This window comes from Suricata suricatta, chromosome 5, assembly GCF_006229205.1.
Source record: "Suricata suricatta isolate VVHF042 chromosome 5, meerkat_22Aug2017_6uvM2_HiC, whole genome shotgun sequence".
Lineage (NCBI taxonomy): Eukaryota > Metazoa > Chordata > Mammalia > Carnivora > Herpestidae > Suricata > Suricata suricatta.
In genome coordinates, this window is record NC_043704.1 from 48,348,640 (window position 1) to 48,376,081 (window position 27,442).

The window sequence follows — 27,442 nt, forward strand, 5'->3', positions numbered from 1 at the left end:
TCACAGGATGGTGTCTTATGAATTCTCCATGGTCTAGGTTTTTTCCTAATTGTTGCACAAGAAGAGATTCTATCCAGTCTTCTCTGTACCTTAGAATTTAAAGATGAAATAGTGTACTCCACAAAGAGTACCAGATTTCTTATGTCGTCCAAATAAATCTCTCTTCCTTGAACAATCAGGATGGTCAGTGAACACTTTTGTGTCCCTATGTATACTTTCTTGTGTCATCAGGGCCTTCCCCAGACAGGTAGGTACCCCCTGTTGGATAACAGTCAAGTTAATTTTCCTGCATTTGGCCAGATAACTGGTCTGTATCCTGCCAATGTGTGTTGATTTTATTGATCCATAAACTCTCGGGGTCTTTGGGTTACCACAGTACCAAAGGTCTCCTACAACAGTATTCATAGGACATGATTCTAGAAATAAATCCTAATAAGGCTTGGAGACATGATGGACTTTTAAAAATAGCTTTTAAGTTTGAAATAGTGTAAAACAAGAAGTTGCAAAATAGTATAGATTTCACATTTACTGTTTTCCCAGCTTTCACCAGCAATATCTTTCATACGCCTAGTACGTTATCAAAATAAAAAAGTGAACATTGGCACAATACTATTACTCAACTATAGATATTATTTAAACTATTATGTCCACAAAGGATATTAATGAAAACTTAACAGGGGACTCTTAGATGTTATCATATACTTTATAATATCTTTCTATTGTAGTTACAAGCCAGAGGTTAAGTAGTATATTGGATAGAAAAGTTTTGGAACCAAATGTAGTTGAGTTCAACTCAAAACTCTACTGAGTACTGGTTGGGTAATTTTAGGCAAGTTACTTAATTTATCTGAGCTATAGTTTTCTTGCCTAACATGGGGATGTGAGGCTAGTAAGGCTTATTTTATAGAGTTGGTGTTAGGATTGAAGATGAGGATTAAAGAAAAAGCAGTGTCTGATACCAATAGGACTTTTCATTAATTCATAGTTTTTATTTTGAAAGTGCATAGAAAATAGTACTCAGTATGTTATGGACTAATTTATTATGCACATGTGATCTTCATATGTAAAAGACAGAAAAACAATGAAGAGCTGAAAAATTTTTTATTTTTAAATGCACTAAATGTTTAGTTATGTTACTAAAACTCCAAGAAATGTACAACCTTAGCATGTTAGAACTAGAAGAAGAATTAGGTAACCCATAGTCAATCTACCTCCTTCAGAAATAAAAAAAACCAAGCAGGTTAGGAAAAGAGTGAAATTACTCTGGTATACTAAAACATAAAATATTTGGTCTTTGTCCTCAGTTCCTGACACACAGTTCCTAAAATCCTTGAAATATTTGGAGTGATAGGAGTTTCTTTTGTCTGCTAATGAATGACTGGTGGTTGGGGTCCCTAGAAAGCTTTAGGCTGGAGGCTTATTGCCAGGAAGACTAAACCTTGATTTGAAGCTTGGAACTTTGAGCCCCACCCCTCAGCCTTCAGGAAAAGTACAGGGGCAGGAGATGGTCACCAATGGCTGATGATTTAATTACCAAACCTGCATAACAGAACCTGCATAATAAACCCTAAATGAAGTGGTTTGGAGAGCTTCTGGGGTGGTGAACATAATGAAGTGCTGGGAGGGTGTTGTACCTGAGAGAGAATGGAAGTTCCATGCCCCTCCCCCACACCTTGTTCTATGATCCCTTCTATTTGGCTGTTCCTGGGTTCTATCTTTTATAATAAACAGTAAAGATCTTTCCTGAGTTTTGTGAGTATTTCTAGCTAATTATCAAACCTGAAGTGGGGAGGTGGGTTATGGGAACCCCTGTCATGGTAGTCAAGTCAGACAGAAGTGTGGGTCATGTGGGGACCCATGATTTGCCATTAGCATCTGAAGCGAAGGCAGTCATGGGCCTGAGCCTTAACCTGTGGAATATGACACTAACTCTGGGTTGTTAGTGTCAGAATTTAATTGAATTGTAGGACACCCAGTGTGTGTCAGGAAGAGAAAGAGCATCTCAGTTACCCAGCCAACATGTGGTAAACTGGGACCTAAATTCATGTCTTCCAATTCTCCTGCCTACATGTAGCACTTCATATATGAGAATAATGTGGTCTCACCCTCTGAGATGACAAAGTGCATAGCAGCTGTAGATGTAATCACTCAAGTTGGGGAGTTGTTGAGCATGGTGAGAAGGGTACCTGGCAGAGTAAAATAAATCACTTTCCTGATTCTGTTATCTCAACACTGACCTAACATTAAACTTTTGTTCTATCTGCCAGGGATTGCAAATTTTTATCCTCTACACTGTCAGAACGAAAATCTTCCAGGATGAAGCTTCCAAAGTGCTGAAGTCACTGTCGCTGTCCAGTGGGAGAATGAAGTCGCTGTCATCAGTGGGCTCACTGAGGCTGCGTATGAGGATATATAACCTGCTCAGGTCATTTCCAACCCTAAACGAGCACTTTAGGCTGCTAGAGCCATCTGTAATTACAGAGGAATTTACACTCTCTGAAAGCGAGGAAGCAAACCCAAGTATCTAGACCATAAAACTATTACTTTTTGTAATCTTCTTTTTATTCAACTCATGTTAAGTTTTGCTCAGTCCTCCCAAAAAGTCTCCCTCAGCATACTTTGCTCCAGACTAATATTCAGGTAAAACCTGTTGTTCATTATCATCAGAGATATTTTCTCTTATTCAATAGATTCTTATCTGAATGAGGTAAAGAATTCCACACAGCATTCAAGATAATTTAAGATTATAATTGTTATTTATATCATAAAGTCTACGTGACAAACTTTGGTAAAACAAATTATTTTATCATTTACTAAAAAGGACATGAAAAGAAGGGTGCCTGGGTAGCTCAGTTGGTTAAGTTTCTGACTCCTGATTTCTGTTCAGGTTATGATCTCATAGTTTTGTGAGTTCAAGCCCCATATCAGGCTCTGCAGTAGCAGCATGGAGTCTGCTTAGGATTCTCTCTCTTTCCCTCTCTCTCTGCCCCTTCCATACTTGTTCTGTTTTTGTCTCTCTCAAAATAAATAAATAAACTTAAAAAATAAAAGGAAATGAGATAAATTTACCTTCCAGAACAAAATGATTCCTAATGAACACTGCTTATACATATAATACTTTCGATTTGTGAATATTTTAATTTATATGTGCTTATACTTTAATTTCTAAGTAATAATTTTGTGCCAGTTTAACTTCTGGAAAGGGATTTTTTTAAAGGGATATTTTTTCAAAAAAGAGCATGTTTTGTGAACAGAGGAAGTGGCTGTATAAGAATTGGGCAGTGAGGGGTGCCTGGGTGTCTCAGCTGGTTGAGCTTCTGACTTTGGCTCAGGTCATGATCTTGCGGTTTATGAGTTAGAGCCCCACGTGGGGCTCTGTGCAGACAGCTCAGAACCTGGAGCCTGCTTTGGATTCTGTGTCTCCCTCCTCTCTCTGCCCTTCCTCAGTTTGTGTACTCTCTATCTCTTTAAAAAATAAATGAACCTTTAAAAATATTTTAAAAAGAAATGGGTAGTGAGGGGTACCTTGGTGGATCAGTTGGTTAAGCATCTGACTTCAGCCAAGGTCATGATCTCACCACTCTGGAGTTCAAGCCCCATGAGCTGTCAGCACAGAGCCTGGAGCCTGTTTCAGATTCTGTCTCCTCCTCTCTCTCTGCTCCTCCCCTACTCATGCTTGCTCGCTCTCTTGCTCGCTCTCTCTCAAAAATAAATAAACATTTAAAAAAGTAAAAAAAAAAAAAAAAGGAATGGGCAGTGAGACACAAAAAGATGAACCGGTTACTAAAGCTTCTGTATATTTCTTTCTAGTTCTTGATATATCTGTGCCTTTATTGATGAAGAGACACTGAGACTCCAAAGATAAGAAGTTAATCACAATCACCACTTACAGCTTTTCAAAGATTTAGCTGCTCATGGAATTTCAAACACTTGAATTGTGAAGGGCTTCCCATATAAAAATGACCTCCACTCCTAGAGAGCACTTCTACTGAACTTAGGAGATGCAGTCTTTGAATTGTGGGGCTCTGTTGTGTCATGAACTAGGCAGCTGCTATGAGTGTGCTGAACTAAGGGACTAACATATGCTACGTGAGCTGTGACATACCCTTCTCACCACACCCTAGGAAACATGTGACTTTTTTTATAGAAAAGGTTGTAAGTGACTGTTGGATAACTACACTAGTCAAGGGCCTATTTCTTCTGCCATAATAACTGAGACCTTACAGGATAATGGGGAAAAGTAAAGGGAAAAGGCTAAAGAAGAAAAGCACTTCTCAAAAGACAATATTTTTAGTGGTGCTATAGTAATATCCTTAGACAGGGGCTGGGCCCTGGGAAAATCATTAAGATGTATGTGACCAATTCTATATCCCCAAATTTATATTCAAATAAAAGAAAACATTAAGTGAGGACCACTTTAAAGTGAAAAAATCACTAAAGAGCCTCATTTAGCCTCAGAGTGTAGTATGTGTGTTCTGTTGGTGAGTTTGATTTTCTTTTTACTTTTTCAGCCTTCTTGGGTGTATAGCATCTCATATAATTTTCCTGGAATGGCTATACCAAAAAATGTGCAAACTTTACATACATATTGTAGAAGATAACTATACATACATATTGTGGAGAATAAGTTAGGCAGACATTGATGTTCCTCTAACTACCCTGAAATCCTACCACTTGTAAATAACTCTACTGATTTAAACCTTTACCTCATGCAGTGGTCAGGAAGTTTAGTGGCAGAAATCAACTCAAAGTAGGGTAAGGGTCAAGACAATTGTATGAGTCAATTAATTATAAAGTCCAAGGGCTGAGTTGGTTTTAGGTGGAGTGACTATAAGCTCTACTTTGCCTGAGCCAGTCCTAATTTTACCTGTTGTCCTGACTTATGTATTACTAGCAGCCCCTTTTACTCTCAAGTGTCCTGGTTTCGAGAATAAAATATATGATGATACTAACTTTAGGCCTAGAATCCAAAAGCAAGGAGTTCAAAGAATGTTCTCTCCCTGTTTCATGCATCTTTGTCCTTCTGTGTTTGACTCCATCCTCCGACTGGATTACAGGGGGTGAAAGTTGGCCTTTAGCATCTCCTTTCTCCTGCTCTGCAACTCCTGTCAGCCAGAGACCTGTCAGGTTCGGTTTCTTGTGATCCAGAGTAAAGCAGAGGCAGGAAGAGGAAAGGAGCAAAGAACCGGTTTGCCTTCCCTGGTCACGTGCCCACAGACTTTGTACTTTGGGCCGGCCTGAGTCCCATAGTCAGTGTGAAGTAGAGGGATGAGGGATGACCTGGTTGACAGGATATCCTGGAGTGGAGAGTGAACAGTTACACTGAGGGTGGGCTCATCAATCATTTCCCTTACTCTGAATGAACCTGTTAGAGCCTTGTCTGAACAGAGTTTGAATGCAGTGGATAAGGAAAGCAAGACTTAGTTGGTGCTTTGGAAGTTGAAGAGCAAGTACAGGGACTACAGGAGCCAAATGGGGACTTACCTTAAAAAGAAACTTTCACAGGGCGCCTGGACGGCTCAGCTGGGTATGTGTCCCCCTCTGGATTTTGGCTCAGGTCATGATCTCAAGTTTGTGAGATTGAGCCCCATGTTGGTTTCTGTGCTGACAGTGTGGAACCTGCTTGGCTTTCTCTCTCTCCCTCCCTCTCTGCCCCTCCCCTGCCCATGCACACCTGCTTTCTCTCTCTCAAACAAATACAATTAAAAAAAAAAAAAAGAAAATTTCAGGAAAGGGAGACTCAGAGTACTGATTTTCATATTATATGGAGCCAGTTTTCCACGTTTCTGATTTATTTCGCCTGGTAACAGTTCCCTGTAGCTTTTTGCTTGTGGAAGCACATGTAGTTTCTTCAGGGAGCAAACCATCCTGACCTTTGGGTTTCCTTTCCTGGGTCTAAACTCATAGTTCAGAGCTCATTGTTTAATTTTTGGGGTTTTGGATTGCTCTTTCTGGATAACGCTATTTTGAAGTTTATCTTAGGTCTTTTTTTTTCTGTTACTAACAAAGGGAGATTATTCTCAAGGTCATTGCCTCATTCAAAAGAACTTGGCATTCTTTGCAAATGATTGGGAACCTGGGCCAAAATGCCAATCGTGTCATACCAACCTATCGTCTACCGGAGCTCTCTGGCTCTGTGGAACGAGTACCTGGCTCTTCAGATGAGGTCCCAGTCAGAGACACCAAATGATGTTCCATTCTGAAGGCAAGCGTGGGGGCAGGTGGTTTATTAAGAGAGGAAATGACTTCCTATTTCCTATATGAGTTTTGAAAGTTTTGGAAGATATTTACAAAGCATATTTTTTTAAAAAAAGCAAAACTCATAATTCCCTAAGATGTCTGTTTTTTCATGTTCTCTTATGCTCTTTGAATACATAAGAATTTAAAAGACTATAATTATAGTAAATGAAATTTTATCCTGATTTTTATTTAAATTACCCAGCAATGTAGTCATTATAATAACTGATTGCATAATATAGTACAAGTTACTAAGTTCTATTGGATTTCCATCTCAAATCAATTTTGTAGTGTGTAGTGACACATCATTAAAAAACTGATATATATATTTTTCCTTTCTTTTTCATTATTTCTTTAAGATAAACTCTAAGGATTAGGATAAATGTGTCAAAAGTTATAGAAATTTGTTTTGATTCCTTGTATGTACTATTATATTGCCTTGAAAACATTGCACTAATTAAAATGTCACCAACATTTGAAGTGCCATAAACATTTTTCATATACTTGTTTTACTTTGGTACTTCACTTTTTAATTTTGGTGTTATCTATTTATCAATTGAGCTATTGTTTTTTTCTCATAAATTTGTATGAATTCCTTTTACTATAGTTGTTAGCCTTTTAATGATTAAAATTTCCCCTATTTTATTGTTTTCCTCTCTTTTTAATACAATGGAATGCTCAGTATGTATTTAATCCAAAATATGCAAAAGATTTATGGATCATTTAGCATGTTTTTGAGTTTATATGTCTTCACAGAGGCAGAGTATGTTTTATTTTGTTTTAAGGAATACACTAGGGACAATGTAGAGACTTCTAAAGCGAAGAACAGGGACATCAATTGCCAACCAAGCCCATGGTGCCTTAAAAAAATTTTTTTTTCTTTACTTTCAAGAGAGAGAGAGTGAGCAGAGATGGGAAAAGAGAGAGGAGAGACAGAAACCCAAGCAGCCTCTGTGCTGTCAGCACAGAGCCCATGGAGTGCTTGAATTCACAAACTGTGAGATCATGACCTGAACCAAGATCAAGAGTCGGACGCTTAACTGACTGAGCCACCCAGGCACCCCTATGATGTCTTTAGTTCTTCATTATATTGTACAGCACGTGTACAGCACGTGTACCATGACATTATTTTTTCCTCTCAAATACATTTTCTATGTCTGTGTCCATTTGCCTTTAATTAAAAATAAAACCCCAAATCTTGGAAGAGGAGAAGTTTTATTAGCAGTTATGTAGTAAAGCACATGTACAAAACTCAGACTCAAAGTAGTGTTACATGTGCATCATCTATTAGTTCATTTACATATAGGTAACCTATTAAATGTATATTTGAAAAATATATATATATATAAGCTGCTGAAACACTGATTAAGTAACTAAATCAGGCAACAGAGAAAATAATCATAGGGGCAGAAACAGTAATACCCAAGATACATTTCATATGGTCTTATATTTTTGCTAGGTGTGGGCTTCAAATTAGACCACAAGTTTGCTGACACTCAACATAAATAGGGAAACATGAACACACAAGTCACATATCTCTTAACAATTAAACCAACCAATAAACATATCTTGGCAAAAACACAGCTATTCTAATACTACATGAAATTCACATTAAGTTTTCTTCAAAGTGTCCATCTGGGTATATTACCAAATGAGAGGGCATACTATTTTGAATGAACAAAAAGGCTATTGCGTTTGGAAATGCAGCATATTCACATCCATGCAAGTTTGCTAAGTGTATACACTAAACAGTCATGTGTAATGTTCGGTGTTACTCCACACTTATACACTACTATGTATATACAAAGACATACACTGTACCACAGGAAACTTCAGTATTACAAGTGGGTCACTGAAGACTGTGTTTTATTTTGTTTATTATTTGTTTTATTATTAAAGCAGTTTTCCTTAATTTTGGCAATTGGAATTAGTTTTCTATTTTATTTGTTTGCTTTGGTAGGGGAATTGCTTTTTTTTTTTTTTTAACCTTTAAATTAACATCATTGAGTAGTTCCTGGGTGGATCAGTGGGTTAAGCATCCATCTATTGATTTCAGCTCAGGTCATGATCTCATGGTTTGCAAGTTTGAGCACCGCTTTGGGCTCTATACTGATAGTGTGGAACCTGTTTGGGATTCTCTCTTCCCCCTCTCTCTCTCTGCTCCTTCCCCACTTGCGTGCACGCACTCTCTCTTTCTCTCTCTCAAAATAAGCATTTAAAAAATAAATTAACTTCATTGGTAATTTACACGCAATAAAATGCACCCATTTGAACTATAAATCAGATATTTTAGCAAATGTATACCCCTGTGAAACCACTACCTTAAGCAAAATTAAGAACTTTTCATCACCCTGTAACATCCCCTCCTACTCTTCCCCAGTTAAATCCTCTGCCATCCCCAGCTCCAGAAAACTACTGACCTGCTTTCCATTATCATACATTAGTTTTGCATATTCTAGAATGCCATAAACAAAATCATGTTCTCTTTTGAGACTGGCTTCTTTCAGCCACCATAGTATTTTTGAGATTCATTCATGTTGTATCAGTGCTTTGCTTTTTTATTGCAATAATATTCATTCTCTGATAAATCATATTTTGTTTATGCTTTCACCAGTTGATGGGCATTTGGTCATTTACAAGTTTTGAAAACTAGGAATAAAACTGATATAAATACTCTTACATAAGTCTCTGTGTTTTCTTTTCTCTTGAAATACCTAGTAGTGGAATTGCTGAGTCATAGGGTAAGTGTATATTTAACCTTATAAGAAACTGATAAACAGTATTCCAAAGTGGTTGTACCATTGTATACTCCCCAAAGCAATACATGAACTTGGGAATTCATTTTTAAAGTCCTTATTTGTGATTTATTTCAAAAGTAGAAAGAGGTTATCATTTTCACAAGCTATTGATCATATTTCTGAAGTCTCACTGCTTAATATGTTAGCCTCTTATTTTAACAAAGAAGAAAAAAAATAAAAGCAAAGCAGAGTCCTACAACTTAAAGCTGTTATCACTTACAAACTGCATTTCCCAGAGAACTATAGTCCAATTCTTATCTTCTTCCAGTATAGCTTTGTTACACGTGGAAGTATGACATTGATAATTTGTTGAACTTTGATATAAACTGCTATGAAACTATGTTGTAACAATTGAGACCTTCTGGACCTTTGCACTAACAAAAATAGAAGACCATTTCTTCTGGCCACAGTACTTACAAGGCAGTTGCAGATTAGGGAAGCATTCCGGACTGGGAGTTGTAGTCCCAACTGCAGTTTATGTGACTAAACACCACACTTGCCTCTCTGGGCAGAAGCCTGAGGCTCTATCTTTTTAAAGGTATGGGCAGGACCTGGTGAGCTCTAAATTTCCCACCAGCTCCAAAATTTTGTAACTCTAAATGTGGGCTGAATTTTTTAAATTAACTTAAAATATTTTCCCACCTGGGCATCATAAGTGTATTTTCTGTAAGAAATCAAATAGAGCATGCCAGATAGAGCCCAAGTGTTCTTGTTTAATTTCAACCAAATCCAGGCCCCTCTTCTCTTCCTTCTCATGTCTCCTGTAATAAGGAGTTATTACCTTATGTTAACCACTATAATAAGTTTCCTGTGTACCTTCCAGATTTCGAGAAATGTGTATGTGTAAAATTACATACCCACAGAAATTAACTTGCTGCTTCTTCCTTGTTTTATATAAATGGTATTGGGCACTAATTCAGTAGTCCTCAAGGCCACCCCCAGGTTCAGTAACTCACTAGGAGCACTCACACTATTCAGCATAGAACGTATTCATGGCTTTGATTTATTATAGCAGAAAACTGTAAAGCAAAATTGGCAGAGAAAAAAGTCACATGGGCTGAACTCTGGAGGACACCAGGCACCAAGCTTCCAAAAAGATCTCTTCCAGTGCAGTCACATGGGATGCACTTAATGCCTCCACAATGAATTGGGACAACACGTGAAATGTTGTCTACCAGGGCTCATTAGAGAGCCAGTGCCCAGGGTTTTTATTCAGGGCTAGTCACAAAACACTTTCTGCCTAGCATATCCCAAAATCCTAGACTCCCAAAAAGCAAGGAGGTGTTCAGCATAAGCCACATTGGTTATACAGTTTGGGTTCAACACACAATTCTTATCAATGAATAGTAGGAATGCTCCTGAAGTCCAAGTTCCCAGACACTAGCCATGGGCCAAATCATGCAAGCAGTTCTTTCTAAGGCTAGCAGTTTTGGTTTGGATGTTAATTCTTTTCTGAAAAGTAACATAACTTTCTGAAACTTGCTTTTCTCATTTAATAAAATGTTCTTGAGATCTAACTGTATGTGTGTGTGTTTTTTAATTGCTCTATAGTCTTCTACTTGAAAATTACACATCAGTGGATATCTGTGTTCTCATGTGCAGGGCTTCTCTGGTACCCTAGAAACAGAATTGCTGGGTCAGATAGGGTTGGCTATTTTAGATGTTGATAAATATTACCATACCACCCTTTAAATAGTTTATATCATTTTATAATGATATAAATATACAATAAACTATGAATATCTCTATTGCCATACCCTTTTCAATAAAGTTATGAAACTTAAAAAAAACCAAACTAATTTGTGAACATTGGCATTGTTTTACTTTTCACCTTTTATTATGAGTTTTTCTTCATTGAAAAGTTTTTTTTTTAATGCCCTAGCCTTTGCATTTATATGGAGGGACTAAAAGCAAGATCATTGGCATAAATGTTAAATTAGAGGTGTGAGAACCTCACAGTACCCAGACTGTGATTTGACATATGTGATTTCTAGAATCTGATATCTGGGTTTCTTAAAAGAGCTGAAAATAAGATACTCTTCATCAAACGAAAAGTTGTGATATCTTCTTGTACATCTTATGGCGTTAGTTTTCAACAAAAGCTGACAGACTGCATAGATGTAACTCAGCACTGTCTCCAGGAGACATAAAGGAAGAAAGGTGAACAATTTCAAATTACTCAGAGATAAAATCCTATGCTGCTAGGGAGCTAGGAACTCACCAGTGATGGCTGCTTCCTGTTTCTAGAGGTTTTTCCTATAAAATGGTGAGGAACTTAGTGTTGTTTCATTCAATAAATATATATTGAATACCTCAGAGGTACCAGCCTCTAGGTATATAAAATCTAGGAAGAATGGCCTACAAGCAGCAATTTCTCTTAGTAGGGGCTGGATATAGAGCCCCATGGTAAGGACAAAACATTTTAGGGTCTCAATGGATGTGCAGCTGGTAGGACAGACTGAAGGATGTTGCTTAGCCAGTGCTACAAATGACTCCCTCAAAATTACAGAGTAAAGCCATTCTTTTCTCCTTCATTATCTCTGCGTGGAGTGGCAGCTTCATTTGTTTACAAAAATAGAGCTTTATGTTTGGCCAAAGGAAGGGAGGCTAACCTGACCACCTTAGTCCTGTTGGGTCCTCATGAGCTTCCTTCTCTGTTTGAAGTTCTCTGTATGTAGCATCTGCTGCCACAACAGAGCTGATTCTCAGGGAGGGTCATAACTTCTTGAAATTCTCACCCAAGGAGGAACTTAGATCCCTTCTTTTATTCCCATGAGGGTAGCAGAGATGATTGAAATTTTCAAAATGATTTATACTAACTACTAAAGGAGAACATGATGAAACACAGGTTTTATTCAAATTGCTACACGTCTCATTGTCTTTGTCCCATTTCCCATACCATCTGAGAATACATCTTTTTGATTCTTAGGATCTTCCTCTTCTATTTGAAGTGTTCTAGCCACTTTCAGGGAGAAAGAAGAGGGGACAAGTAAGTGAGTTGACTGCCTCTCTCAAAACCACAGTTCAAACCTAACCCTTCTTCAGATGTCCATGAACAAGGACAGTAAACTTTGAACTAGTGTCTCAATTCTCCCTTTGCTATAGGTAAGTCAAAGGTATTTCCGTACACTGCTTCACCATTCTTCACATGTTTCCAACTTTAACATTTCTAATTCAAGACCATTCTTCGTGTTCTTTTAAAACCAGATTCACCTGCATATAGGACAGATAGCCAGGTGAGCATGAAGTTGTCTCCTCTAAGTCAGTATATTTCTAAACTTCACATAAAAAAGAGGGTAAGATATTTTCTAACAGCATTTTAAAAGTCTAATTACTCATAGAATTCCTAGAACAATCTTAATAGTTTGACTGATGCTTATCCCAATAAGTGTGACCATACGTGTTTAAAAAGTGATAACTATATATATAGCAGCCTTTCTGGCTTCACTAATGAAAGGTAGCCGTAACTAAAATCAGTGTCTACACATACAATGGGAGAAACCATGTTCTTGGTAAATGTGGTAACTAGTTCAATTTAGGTTATCATTCTCTGGCCAGTTATCACCCACATTTTTTGGGAGCCTAAATATGGGCACATTACAGAAACAGTAATAACTATTTCATTGATTCATCAGTTACTCATTGAGTGCCTATTATTCACTCACACAATCAGTGCCAGATGCTAGAAGGGATAGAAAGAATATAGTCACAGCCTTCAAGTTGAGTGGGGGTGGGGGCAGGGCTGGTGGTGAACAAGGTACTCAAAGATGGAATTATAAGTAAGGATACAGAACAGTCAAATGTCAAATGTTTGTGCAAAAAGTCAAGGTTATAATGTAATCTTTATGGTCTTCAATAAAACCACAAAAAGATACCATTTACATTCCCTACCTCCCCCAAAAGTCTTACTGAAGACCAGAGTTGGCATTATCTTATACAGCTAAATATCTGCATAATCTACCATTCAGTAATCCATGTATTAGCATGTAACAAGAGATATTCTTGAACAAGAGACATACAAAAGGAAGTTTATGGAAGCACACAGCAGAAACTGAAATCTAAATACACTTTGACAGAATAAATTAAAAAAATTTGTGGTATACTCCCTCAAAGGAATATTATTCAGCAATGAAAATAAATGAATTCCACCTACATGTAGGAATATGGATATATCTTGGTAGCATAATATTGAGTGCAAAAATTGTTCTAGAAAACTAATAGAGATGATACTCTATATAATGCCAAAAAAGAAGTAAAAATGAACAACATATCCCAACATATATGCATAGGCATATATATACACACACATATACATATGTATGTACATATGTATGTATATAGATATATTTGTAATTAAATTACATACAAGATTCAAAACCAAAAACAAACACCACACAAGAGAATGCCACATGCAAAATTCAGGAGAGAAGCACAGGACCCCCTCTGGGAGAAGCACACAGGTAAACATTATTGGTAATTTTCTAATCCTGGGTTTAGGTAATGAGTTCCAGCTGTTCATTATGCTCTTAATTTTTAAAATGCAATCGTTATATAGGATCAGAAAGAGGAAAGGTCACTTAAGTTTTTGTGGACAATTTAGTATTAAGCTGAAGCAAGAAAATGAACAGGATATGGTTTTGATTATTAAGCAATTTGACACACTCAGATGATAATTTCAAATGCTTCTCTATACCTGCTCTATGAAATATAAATAAACTCAAATGTCCTTGAATTCATGCTTAATCACATTGTAAGCCTGCATCTGGGATAGCAGTAGATGCAATCTTTCATAAAGTTCTTCATTAGAAATTTAAAAATGTTTATTTCTGGAGAATGCTGGGTAAATGTTTTAACGTTGCAGAGACATCCTTCTTGCCTCATGTTATTTGAATCTCTGATCTGGCTTCCAAATGATGCTTTACGCTCTCATTTCTCACTTTGTGCCTTGGGCAGGTCCTACTTCCGCTTTGATCTGAGGAATCATCACTACCCCATCTCTTAATTTCCATAGCGGTGGCTGGGAACAGGTTTTAACATTAAGCACTAATTGTTTGGGGATGAAACATGAAGGAATTACAACATAAAGAAGCTCAAGCTGCTTTCAGTGTCCAAATGTCCTGCCTCCTTCAACAGACCACCCTATGGTTGTCGCTCTTCCTAGCTTCCAGCTGGTCCCAGGGTAACAAGGACCAATGTACTTCTCCATGGCAGATCTCCAGTGAGTGTCCTTTCATGCGAGCCAAAAGAGAGGAAATTGTTTCCCCTTATTTCAGGCTAAGGCTCACCTCCTTATCTCCTGCCCCAGGATCTATTCTCCTTTTAGGAAAATTGACTGTGGTATAATTCACTTCTTTCAGGAAATATTTTACCTCTGTCCATATTTGTGTAGTTTTATCCAATCTCAGCCCATCCCAGAGACATTAGAATACTACTACTGGACAGTTGTGCATTTCCTCAAATCTGGATTACTATTTTTCTAAATAACAAGTAATGAAGAAGTCTTTGGGGAAGGTCAGGAACTTCATTCGTTCCTTCTACAGTCCTCTCCTACTCAATCTCTGCAAACAATTGCTCAAAGCGCAATACACACAGCTTTGGAAAATACAATTCAGAGGCAAAAAAACCCAAACAAACCCACCACTCCAAAGTCATATATTTCACTCTCAAACGGGATTTTTCAGACTTCTAATTGCAAAAAGATCACACTACTTATTGTACTAAAAGAACTTTTTCACCCTGAATTCACCCCAGTTCTATCAGACTATCTGGCGGACAACTAGGAACCACGTGAGTTCGATTTGCTTTTTGCTTGGTTTCTGTCATGGAAGGCACCCCTAGATTTCACTTCCTCGCTCCCCCACCCCCCAAACGTAGAGTTCAGTGTAAGCCAGGACACTTCTTACATGAATACGCGTATTAAAAACAAATGCTTTACAAAAGACAGAAAGAGTATATAGTGCACGCTGCCTTATCCTCCCAAATGGCTTCCATAACCCTTAGTAGCCTTAATTTTCCAGCCTTTACCTTTTACACACTCACAGGTTTGTCCTGTCTCGTAAACGCTATTAGAAACTCCTTACTCACAAACTGATTCATCCCCATTCCCAGAACACTGCTTGAGAAAGCGTTGGCGCCGAATAATGAATGAATGAGTTTGTGGAAGGCGGGAAAAGGATTCGTTTTTTCGAAAAATGACTAGGAGAATTACAATGGTCACTAAGGAAAAAAAAAAACAGCAACAACAAAAACCCACCCAAACTTGGACAAATGCCCAACAGGTTATTCAGAGCCTACAACAGCAAACTACGCCCCGCCCACGGGCGAGAGACGGGTTTCAAGCTTTCAGGAAAACCGGAAGTGGCTGCTCACGCCTTGCGCGTGCGTGCATCGTCAGCATAAGCTGTCACACTCGGTTATCCAGTGAGAAAGCAGAGACTTCGGCCTACGCAGGCTTGGGCAATGCCCACCCCGCGCCTCCACCTCTGCGCATGCGTTCTCGGTTGTCCGCGTGCTGTGAGGCGGAGCGAAAGGACAGATTTTTTTTTTTCTTGCACCCGCCCCTCTTCTTCCCCCACCTGCCACGTACTGGGCCCGAGATCTCGCTAGGTTTGGTGGGTCCGTGCGATTGGCCGGGGCCCGCGCGAGCCTGCGAGTGAGGTGCGGCGGCGCCGGCGGAGGGCACCGGAGAGGGCCGTGACCGCAGCCTCCTCACGACGCCCCAGAACGCGACGGCGGCCTCGCACGGGTCGGGTCATCGGAGACCCGCGGAGAGGCGGCCGCGGCGGCCTCGGCAAGCCGGTATGGCCGCTGGGGACGGGAGCACGGCCGCTCTCTCAGCGAGACGGGCGGGGAGACGAGGAAGCGCTGGGAGGGCCTCGCTCGAACCAGCGGGTACCGGGCGGGTGGGGCCGGAGGGGGAGCTGTGGGAAGGGGCTGGAGCCCCGGAGGGCCCTCGCGCGGGGGAGGGGAGGATCCCGAGGGGGAGGGGTGGGAGTCCCGCAGGCCACCGTGGCAGGGAGGCGGGGCTCGGGGGGCTCGGGGGCTCGGGGGCTCGGGGGCGGGGGGGGGGCGCGGTTGTTTGGACCAGCAAGTGCTCTTGCTCCGATTACGCCTGGCTCCTAGGGGTCGAACTGCCCGAGGGAAAGGAGAGGAGGGGGCTTTGTGAGGTCTGGGGTTGGTCGAACACCTAACCCCCAGAGGGGCTTGGTTGAAGAATAGAGCCTATGGAAGTAAGTTTATTGGGGTCACCTAAGAGGAATCTTGTTCCTTAGCTGTGTCAGGGCTTAATCAAGCGCTGTCTGGAGGCCCAACCCAGTTTTATAGTGATGATGATAGCGAACTTTTAAGTTTACTGTCCCTTGTAGTAAGTATTTTAGATGCATGGTATCATTTACTCCTCACACGGATCCTTTAGATCCGTGAATTTAGATATTATTCGTCCTATTTTGCACGTTCTGAAAGTGGGGCTTGGAGAGGTACTTGACTAAGGTCAGACAGGGCTCCTAGTGGGAATCTTTACCATCTTACTGGTCAGGCAGGATTTGTGGCTCCTTGGATTTTTTGTAGTAATCAGGTGTTTCTTTTGCTGAGAATTTCTTAATGAAAACTGCTAGGCTGTGGAGGTGCCTAAGCAGGCATGTCTGAATTTGAGTCGGGCTCGACCCACAGGGTTAGAGGAGCTGGAGGTTTGGCCACCGAACCTGGATTCTGATTCAGGAAGCAGACTTTTTATGTGCCTTTGGGCATATGGCTTTATTCTTCAGTGCTGAAAAGAGTGTTCCTGTTGGAGGACTTGGTCAATTACGCCTCTGTCATTTGTGGGCCTCAGAGGGAGTGGCGTGGGGACAAGATGGGAGAAGGAAAGAAGGATCTTACTAGCAGCCCTGGCAGTTGGTAGTTCGTTCATACTAGGTTCTACCAGGTGACTGGAGTTGGAAAAAAAGGGGACCTGAATTCTGTTACATAAGAAAATGTTGGGGTGGGATTTCCCCCAAAAGGGAAAGTTTGTGGTGTCCTTAGTTTTGTGATAATTGTGTGCATGTCTTGAGGCTATGGCTGCACAAACCCGGAACAACCTTAGGAAAGAAGCTCTGGTTCCTGGCTGCAGGGAGTTTACAGTGCATGGGAAACGCCAAGGAATAAGTGAATTTGCAGGGAAACATGGAAGATAAAAGTAAGAGAGACTAATGTGTTCAGATCCATTGGAAATGAGTACTGAATGATCCCCCCCCCCCCAATAAAAAGAAACCCATACTATTAGTTACATTCGATGTTGGAGGTTGTCTTAATTAGGAGTATGTCTGTTGTGGGAAATCACTTGTAGCTACATAAAGAAGGTACAATGTGAAGGTCCGACTTAGGAACCAACCCTAACAGTTCAGCTTTCTTCTCCCAATCCCGTATCAGAACTTTATTGTTTCTTATTCATCTTTTGTTCAGAGAACACAAACAAGTCTTTAAATACCTACTGTATTTAAAGGCCAGCACTATTCTGGGTGCTGGTAAGGGTAGATAATAACATCTTGCTGAAGCTAAACCCTGGTCCTTAACTATGTTATTGCTGGTTTACACATCCTGTGGGTACGAGGAAGTAACATAACTTGGTTTACTAAAGTTATTACTTTCAGACTGTAAGGTAAACAAGATGGAATCTTTATCATTTTGTTGAAGTAATTGTACTTCAGAGCTTGACACATAGTAGGTATTAAGTGAATGTTTCCTGAATGTGAAGGTGCTTTGGTTAACAGGTGAAGAGCAGGTATGGAGGTTTGAGGTAATCACAGTGTTCATGAGATATCCATTGTGAGAATTGTCAGGTAGAAAACTATTCTTATTTTACATTAAGACAAGCCTAGCATACAGATCTAGGAACACAGTCCACTCTGTTCTGAACAGAGCGTTGTGTTAGATTTGGTATTTAATGCCCCATTTAAAAATGTTAATATAGATGTAAAATACAGTACAAGTACAAAAAAGAAAAAAGGAAGAGTAGAAAGAAACAAGGGGAAGGGTAAATTGTGGAGGGTATTTAGTGTTAGACTATAGGGAGTTTGAATTTACATCCTGTTGAAAAAAGGAAAACCTGAAGATATAGGCCTTCCAGGCTGACTTTGGGTCTTCACTAAGTGGCATAGTTAAAAAAAACCCTGGGAAGTATATTTCCAAGCCATCTGTGATTTGTGGGTCACTGCATCATAAAGAGTATTTCTAAGATTAAAAAGAAATATTATTAATAAAATATAATCTATTCAGAATATGGCAAGGAGGTCTAGAGACCCTCATTTAAGGAATAGTTAGAAGAGCATAGGACATTTATATGAAAGAATATTAGGGCATTTATATGTAATGTTCATGAAATGAGTTAGGATTCATGAAAACTTTCTCCCAAGTATTTGAAGGGATGATCAAGTGTTGGAGGGTAGATGGGGTGCTTTCACACCAATGAAAATTATTGTGGAGAAGTATGAAAACTGATTGTAGAATGATTGTAGAGAAGCATGAAAACCCGGTATGATGTTAACAAATTAAGAGGAGAAAACAGAAAGCTGCCAGTAGTAAAGCTTGAGGTTGAAACCATAGTGTGGCCAGTAGGAGATTGTAGGGCCCTTTAAAGGAGATCACTTCCTGGGAGTGGGGTGGGGAGGGGGCAGGAGGAGGTGGGGGGTTGAAGCTTGGGAAATGCTTAGTGGTTATAGATGATGTATTTAAGAACATTTCGGTCTTGAAAACAAGAGAGAGGCCCTGAGAAGAAGAGCTATTGACACGTGATTTAATTGTAAGTGTATTATCTAGAACTCTATAGTAACCATGTAAATTATTAGAGATCTCATACTATATTTTGAGTTTAGAATTACAGTGTCATTTATAGGATCGTCACTCTGAAATAATACCTGAAATTAAGATTAAAGTCAAACCCTAGAAGGGAAAATTTTGTAGCAAATTAGTATTTCATGGCTAGTTCTCTAACATTATCTGATTTCTTTCTTAAAGTATGCAATTTAAACAGGGCGCCTGAGTGGCTCAGTTGGTTAAGCGGCTGACTTTGGCTCAGGTCATAATCTCACTGTCCATGAGTTCAAGCCCTGCATTGGGCTCTGTGATGACAGCTCAGAGCCTGGAGCCTCTTCAGATTCTGTCTCCCTCTCGCTCTGCTCTTCCCCCACTCATGTTATCTTTCAAAAATAAATAAACATTTAAAAAAAATTTTTAAGAGGCAGTTTTAACATACCCACTCAGGTTTGGGGAGGGGTGAGGTATAGAATATTAAGAGGCAATAGTGGACAGACGACAGCCTCATTAGCAAGCTCCAGAGGATGTCATTCATTTGTCTTTTCTCCTTAAGTTCCCAAAATAGGAAAATTAGAACAAATACTAGCAAGGTCTTATTTTAGAGAGAAAAATTTGAGACTCTAGTGTTCACACATGATTTTCTCTTCAGGGTTAATTAGCATTTAATTATAGGTTAATATAGAGTGTGAAAGCCAGTATTTATTTGTCCTTCATTTAACAAAATTGAATGACTACTATGTGCTAGGCCAGTACTGATACAATGAACAAAACCATTTACTACTTTACTTTCTGGTGGAAAAGACAATTCAAAATTAATAAATTCTTAATGTCTGAGAGTGGTGTTTTGAAGAAAATTGAAGCAGGGTAAGAAAGTGAAAAGAGGATCCATTTTAGGTTAGGTGGTTCAGGGCAAACTTCCGAGAAATGAACATTTGATCAGAAATCTGAATCATGTGAGAGTTTTGAAAAGGGCTCATGACAAAGGGAACAGCAAGTGCAAAGGCTTGAATTGAGAAGGAGAACTTAAAGTGTGGGTGCAGCATTGTAACGGGGGTGGGGGGGTTGGGGGGGGAGAAGTAGGAAATGAGGTTAAATACTTGGCTAGGGGCCAGAGGCCAGATCATGACCTTGTAGTTCTGGCTTTACTCAAAGTGAGATGTGAATCCATTGAAAGATTGTAAGCAGAGTGGCATTAGATTTTATTCAACAGGATAACTCTATTTTTGAAAATAGATTAAGAGCAGGCAAAAGTACAAAGCAGGCAGGCTGGTTAGGAGTCTTTTGCAGTAATGCAGGTAAGAGGTGATAGTGAGTTAGATCATGCTGGTAGAGGTAAAGTTGTTGAAGTGATTGGAATATAGAGATATTTTCAGGGTAGTGGCAACTAGATTTTGGTGGACTGTTAGTGGCAGGCTATTTTGGTGGACTGGTTTTGTTTTTGTTTGTTTTGTTTTTTTAAATCATGAATATCTAGAAGGAAGAAATTGTCACTGAGTTGGAGAAGACTACAGGAAAAGATTTTGGGGAGAAGATCAGGAGTTTGTTTTTAGACATGTTAAGTTAGAAATCTAAATGGTAATGTCAGATAAGTGGTTAGGTATATGGGTAGACTCATAATAGCCAAAAATAATGAAACTTGTTTTCTTATGCACATACTGAAGTTATCTCCATTTTAACATGATGAATATGGTAACATTGGAAGAGTGAATCTCTTTTGAAGACCAGAATTTCTTAGATTCCAATAGTAGTTTTACTTTTCAACTTTAAAAAAAAAGTTTATATTAGAGAGAATGAGCAGGAGAAGGGCAGAGAGAGAGGGAGAAAGAAGCCCAAGCAGGGATCTTTCTGCACTTTCAGCACAGAGCCCTACACTGGCCCTCAAGGTTCGTGAGATCATGACCTGAGCCGAAATCAAGAGTTGGATGCTTAACTGACTGACACCATGCTTTTCAACTTAAGAAATGTTTTTATACCTGTTTAATCACCAAAACAATTTTATCAGTCTTTCCCTAGACTTGTATATACGCAACATCCTGGAGTCCACCATGAATGGACAGTTGGACCTAAGTGGGAAGCTAATCATCAAAGCTCAACTTGGGGAGGATATTCGACGAATTCCCATTCATAATGAAGATATTACTTATGATGAGTTAGTGCTAATGATGCAGCGAGTTTTCAGAGGAAAACTTCTGAGTAATGACGAAGTTACAATAAAGTATAAAGATGAAGGTAAGATTGTTTCTAAAGGTAGTCATTAAAAGTCTAAGTATTCTATGTGTTCTTTTGCCTATCTTTATTGAACAGCTCGACAAAAATTTTCCTTCTGTGGTAATTGAATACCCACTTTATTTAATGGGATGTACATGTAGTTAACTACAATTCTTTTATAAGTTAAAAATAGCTAAGTGATTTATTATTAGAAATGGGGTTTTTGGTGATAGAACACTTTCATATAATATATATTTTTAAAGATTATTTTGAGAGAAAGAGTGTGTATATGTACCTCTGTGAGTGGGGCAGGGATAGAGAGAAAGAGAGAGAGGAGAGAGAGAATATCCCAAGCAGGCTCTGTGCTGTCAGCGCAGAGCCCAACACATGGTTCTGTCTCACAAATCGTGAGATCGTGACCTGAGCTGAAATCAAGAATTGGCTGCTTAATCCACCTAGCCACCCAGGTGCCCCACTTTCACAAATATTTTTATAAACATTTCTCTTCTGCTCATGCAAGTTTGGCTTCCTTTTTGCTTTTAAAACCAATTTTCATTCATACTTCCCAAAGTGAAAGAGGTATCAGTAAGTATTAGATGAATAATGTTTTCATGGTCACCTAAGTTTGGGAAAGCTGCTTAAAACAGAAATATGTTTCTATACTGCAGAAAGTTTTAGAACATGTAATATGCTGATGTACATTGTCAGTTTATAGTATGCAGTGTTTCCAGACTCATTTGACCACAAAACTGCTCTATGACGGTGGGTTTTATATGACAGTTGTGGCATCAGACACACAGTGGAATTAAAATAGTAGACTATGTTTTATCTTCCTTAAACCTTTCTGTTTGTAAGCATTTCTACTGAAATTGTGCTTTAGGTTGTTACCAGTTTCTTTTTTTCCTTTGAATTTATTTCCAGTCTATTTCACCTTGATCTTAATAGCTGGCATTGCTACCTAATACCATGCTTTTAAAAATACTCTTATCCATTAACATCTCTGACACCACTGTCCCAGTTTTCTTATCACTAACAGCTGTTTCTCTGTCTCATGGTGTGCTGGCTTAAAGTAATGCCAGCTCTTAATAGAAATCTTAAAATTTCAGTGGTTTAACACTCAAGAGATCATTCAGAGACCCAGGTTGACAGAAGCTGTGTTATATTCGGCACATGGCTTACAAGCCCACCTTGAGCATTAACATCCAGCAGGTAGATGAATGAAGACAGGGTGTAGAGGATTACATGGGGGATTTTACTCTCTAGGCCTTGAGGTGGTGTTTATCATTTCTGCTCACATCAAGCTGTCCAGACCCCATCACATGGCTCTGCCGAGCTGTCAGTGACTCGGGGTATGTCCCTGTTGGCGCACTTTCCAACAGCCTATTCTGTGGAAGGGGAATATAAAAATATAAATCATTGATGATCAGCTCAGCTGGCCATTTAGCTATAGGTGTAATTAATTTTTTTTCTTTTACGAAGTAGGATCTAAAGATACCCAGAACTAATTTTGAGTCATCTGTGTTAAAGGGCAGTAAAAGAGAACAACTTCTTCTCATTCTCTTTCCTAGTATAATCTCCTCTACTTCCAACACATTGCCTTTCACCTTTTTGACTTCAAATGTGTGCCTTAACTTGATCAATTTGTTTTTTTCTTCACTTAACAACTCAAGTTTTTAACAGCTTTCATTTTATCTGAGATGCTTTGCCCTTACCTCATACTTGCTTATCTTAAACTGACCTCACTATTTATTTTGCTTTCTCTTAAGTCCCTTATTTTTGTTTAGGGCAAGGATTGGCAAATGATTGGCAAACTTTTCTTTAAAAGATCAGAGAATACTTTAGCATTGTGGGTCATATTAGGTCTCTTTCATCTACTTTTCTTTAAAGCCTTTAAAAAAAAATGTAAAAGCCATTCTTGGTTCACAGTCCTACAAACAGGGATTTTGACCATTGGTCTCAGTAATAGACCCTGAATTTAATCGAATCTTCACTATTGAAATTTTGTCCTCCACATCTAGTTACCACATTGGATTTGTTTTTCATGGTGTTTCTAAGTGTATTGAATTGTACAGATTTGTGTTCCATTGTGTTAATTGTATAGACTCTTGGGTACTAGGGTGGAGGACTGGCCTAGGTAAAGTTCTTGCCATCATATATCTGTTGTGAAATTCAGGAAATAAAGGCAGAGAAGGTTTTCTGCTTTTGTATATATACTTTATTAAAAATATGTTTATGCGTAGAATCTCTGAAGTTTGAATACTAGATATGCTTGTTACAAGAAGTGGGTCTGGTTAGTTATGGCTTTATAGCTGTCTAATCAGTGTTAAAATTGGTGTAGCAGAGCATCCTTGGAGCAGCCTCCCCAGGACAGAACTATCATCCTTACCCGCCTTCCCCAGCCCAGCTGTGTATGAAGATACCGGGCAGAGGCCCCTGACCAACTCCTTGCCTCTGGGTGCTCTTCTGTTCCTGTTCTCTCTAGAGAACATTTTCCCTTAGCCCTTTGAAAGCTTTTGAAACAAGCAGCTGATATGCTGATTATAATATTCTTTAACTTTAAGATCTAGGAGATTATAGAATATTACATATATGAATATTTTTTCTAAGCAGAGTTGATAGTTTTTATCTTAGTATCAAAATGGTCAGTGACCCTTTTAGTTACTGCTATAATAGCTTCCTCTCCATTTGTGTCAGTGGTGTTTTACTGTACTTAGAATTAATTTTGAACCTTGAGAATATTTCCTTAACATTTGATGAATATATTTAAATTTTTTGGAATGGAAAGATTTCAGTCTAAACGAGTAATTTGTTATATTGCTGCCAGGAGTGCCCTGGTGACTTATAAAAGATCGTCATACATTATGAGACTGACGCGCTGCCCACTGCGCTAAGAAGGCGATAGATCGTCATACATTAATCTTAGCCATGTTTTGGCTCTTCTTAATGAGGATATGATCAGTAACCTTGCTATAAAAGTAATAAGCAAAATTGATATAGTACTTTTTTGAACAGATACATCTTTCCTAGATCCTTTAATGTTTAAGATTTTTATGGGAGAGTATAATTATGCGTTGTGATCTGCATTTTAGATTTTAATTTAATATATATCCTAGTTTACTACTGATACAAATCTGATACTCATTTCTGTTTTTTTAAATTCCAGATGGAGATCTTATAACAATTTTTGATAGTTCCGACCTCTCTTTTGCAATTCAGTGTAGTAGAATACTGAAACTGACGTTATTTGGTAAGTGGTAAACCTTCTAATAAATTTACTATTTTATTCTTTTTTTTTTTTTGTCAAAGACTTTCTAGCCTTTCTCCTTTTAAAGACTCAGAAGTAAGTGGTAACTTTTTCAGCTACATCTGAATTTTTGAATTATTAGGCCTACCTATATATATGTGTGTGGGGGGGGGTCCTGTTTTGAAGATTAATAGGAAGTAGGCACGTTTAAAATCTCTATCTGCTCAGTACTCTATATAGTAATGGGTGCCACTTACAGGAGTATTTCCAGGATTGAAAATAATTGCAGTATTAAAACTACTTTTATTAAGTTTTAATTTTATTAAGTTTGTTCATTTTATTAAGTTCTTAGTACTCTGAGAATGTATAATTATCTTCCATAATGTAACATGTTTCTACTTACATTCAGGGCTTAACTTAAAGGCCTAATACAGTAGACATTATGTTTTAAGGAGTACTTAAAGATTAAGTTAATAGTAGTTTTGATTAAAAAAAATACAAGACTAATTTTAATGTTTCGCATATTGGTTTTTTTTTTTAATGTTTTTAAACATTTATTCATTTTTGAGAGAAAGAGAGCATGAGCGGGTAGGGGGCAGAGAGAGAGGGAGACACAGAATCTGAAGACAGGCTCCAGGCTCCAAGGTGTCAGCAGAGAGCCCGATGCGGGGCTCGAGCTCACAGACTGTGAGATCATGACCTGAGCCGAAGTCAGATGCTTAACCGACTGAGGCACCCAGGTGCCCGTACATTTTGTTTTCTTGTAGACAGTAACTGATTTGTGAGGTACAACTCTTAAGAGATAAGATAGAAATGATTACAGAGTTAAAGTGGTAGCATGATTAGGGAAAGTGGCCTTTTTTCTAGATGTTTTGTTTAGCATTTTTATAAAAGTTATGTGACACTGAACCTTACAGTTCATGAAACATGATGTTGGCCACTTGGTTTAATTTGTATCTATTTCATCTCCATGTGGGAAGACTGAATGTGAATTAGATTTTAAAATGCTAGTAACAAAAACTGTTTAAAAAGTTTTTAAATAAAAAGTATCGTTTTACCATATTGAATCTAAAATACTTAACCACTAGCGGCCAGATATCAGGAAGGTTCAATAAACTGAAAATCTTCTTCCAGAAACACTGAGAACATTTTAGATCAACTATTATAAATTATTTTTTGAAATATATACCTGAAGTTGCTCAGGAGAGTAAGAGAAATGTCCAGAGACCAAAAGATAGATGGAATTAACTGGGGCCTGTAGTACCAAAGACTGAGACTTGGTGTTCTTTTGGTGTTAATGGTCAGTGTTTTATTTTGCATAAAGACTGGTCATTTAGTTCTACATAGTAGAGGCCTTGGGTCCTAGACCCTCAGTGGGGTGTTCTAAAGACAAATATTTTTTAAAAAATTTTATTTATTTGGGGTGGGGGGAAGGGACAGAGAGAGAGAAGGGGAGAGAGAATCCCAAGCAGGCTCTGCACTATCAGCCCAGAGCCTGACATGGGGCTCAAACTCATGAACCCTGAGATCATGACCTGAGCTGAAATCAAGAGTTGGTTGCTTAACCGACTGAGCCATCCAGGCATCCCTAAAAAAGAATATTGTGAAAGAAAAAAATATCTCTATTGATACAGGAAAAACAAGGAATTGATAGAGGAAACTCTCATACCCTGAAGTTGTTGGGTTTATAAAGCCTTCCTTGAGGATTTCTAACCATGGTAAGGTGGGTTGGGTTTAAGTTTAAACTCTTCGTAGATGGGGAACTCACAAGCACAGATACTACCATAAAAAATGGCTAGAAGTGAAGGCAGAAATCTCTTGGAGTATGTTCTCAAGCTAGGTCACAGGCTTCTAGACAAAATCCTGTTGATGAACTTAGAGTTTAGAAATGTAAGACATGTGAAACAATCCATGTAAACTAGAAACAGTGACTATAACTAATAGTGCAGTTAGACTTCCAAGAACTTGCAATTAATAGAAGTGATCATCTATAAACTAATATTAAAAGTTATTAGATGTAAAAGGAGAAATAAGAATGTAAGAACAAGGCTCTATGAAAAAAATAAACAGATTTTAAAAATAATTCAAGATAACTTTTGGAAATGAAAATACAATCATTCAAATTTTATATAAAGTGGAGAGGTAAAATAGATTAGTCACAGTTGAAGAGAGAATTAGTGAACTAGAAGGTAGTCTAAAGAAATTACAGAATAAAGCGCCAAAATAGAGATGAAGAATATGAGATAGGATTTGAGAATGAGAAAGTCCAGCCTATTTCCATTAAGACTCAAGGAGATATTGGGGGAATGGAAATATTTGAGGAGGTAATGGCTAAAGAAATTTTCAGAATTATATAGAAGATATAAACTGTCAGATTCAGGAGGCACAGTAGTCCTGAGCAGGGTAAGTAAAAATAAAACTCTCCTGGCCATATTGTCACAAAACTGGAAAATATGTAGGGCAAAAAGAATAAGAGTAGTCTGAGAGAAGAAGACTGATCATCTAGGAAGCAACTGCAATTAGACTTTTGGTAGACTTCTTCATAGTAATAACAGAAGCCAGAGACAGTAGAATAGCATCTTCCAACTGTTCAGAAAAAAAATAACTGGAAATGTAGCTTTCTGTAGTGTGCTATACATGAGGAATAAAGGGAGATAAAAACATTATCAGATAAAGACTGAGGATTTACCACACATGGACCCTCTTAAAAGAATTTTTAAAAATATTTTTTTAGCTAAAAGGAAATTGAGTCCAGAAGAATGGGGAAACCTGAAAGAAATTGTGAGCAAATAAACTGGTTAACATGTAAACCTAAATGAGCACTGATTATAAAAAACAACAACACTAATAGTTTTAGAAATATAAAAACAAGATGGGACAAAAATCCTGATCAATAATTATATGTAAGACAGAGGGGATGATAGAAATTTAAATTTTTTTAAGTTTATTTCTTTATTTTAAGAGAGAGAAAGCATGAGTCAGGGAGGGGGAGAGAGAAAATCCCAGGCAGGTGCCACATGGTCATTGCAGAGCCGGATGCAGGGCTTGAACCCAAGAACTGTAAGATCATGACCTGAGCTGAGGTCAGACACTTAACCAACTGAGCCACCCAGGGGCCCCGAATTAAAATATTATAATTGTTTTTTTTAACATTTATTCATTTTTT

General features: G+C 38.4%; 2 protein-coding genes across 4 annotated transcripts in view; both read left to right on the forward strand.

Annotated features, from left to right (window-relative positions):
* ADGRG7 (adhesion G protein-coupled receptor G7) overlaps positions 1-2,553 on the forward strand; it is a 59,382-nt gene extending 56,829 nt beyond the window's left edge. The window contains exon 16 of the mRNA XM_029938696.1: positions 2,268-2,553. Coding sequence (XP_029794556.1) covers positions 2,268-2,528 — 261 coding nt within the window. The 3' untranslated portion in view covers positions 2,529-2,553. The remainder of the gene's footprint in view (positions 1-2,267) is intronic.
* A 13,038-nt stretch (positions 2,554-15,591) lies between these two features.
* The window catches only part of TFG (trafficking from ER to golgi regulator), a 32,006-nt gene continuing 20,155 nt past the window's right edge, over positions 15,592-27,442 (forward strand). For 2 of the 3 annotated variants that reach the window (XM_029939199.1, XM_029939201.1), the window contains exons 1-3: positions 15,593-15,833; positions 20,827-21,053; positions 24,196-24,279. In XM_029939199.1, coding sequence (XP_029795059.1) covers positions 20,870-21,053; positions 24,196-24,279 — 268 coding nt within the window. In that variant the 5' untranslated portion in view covers positions 15,593-15,833; positions 20,827-20,869. Of the gene's footprint in view, positions 15,834-20,826; positions 21,054-24,195; positions 24,280-27,442 lie in introns of all 3 variants that reach the window. The other variant, XM_029939200.1, reaches the window with a different exon arrangement.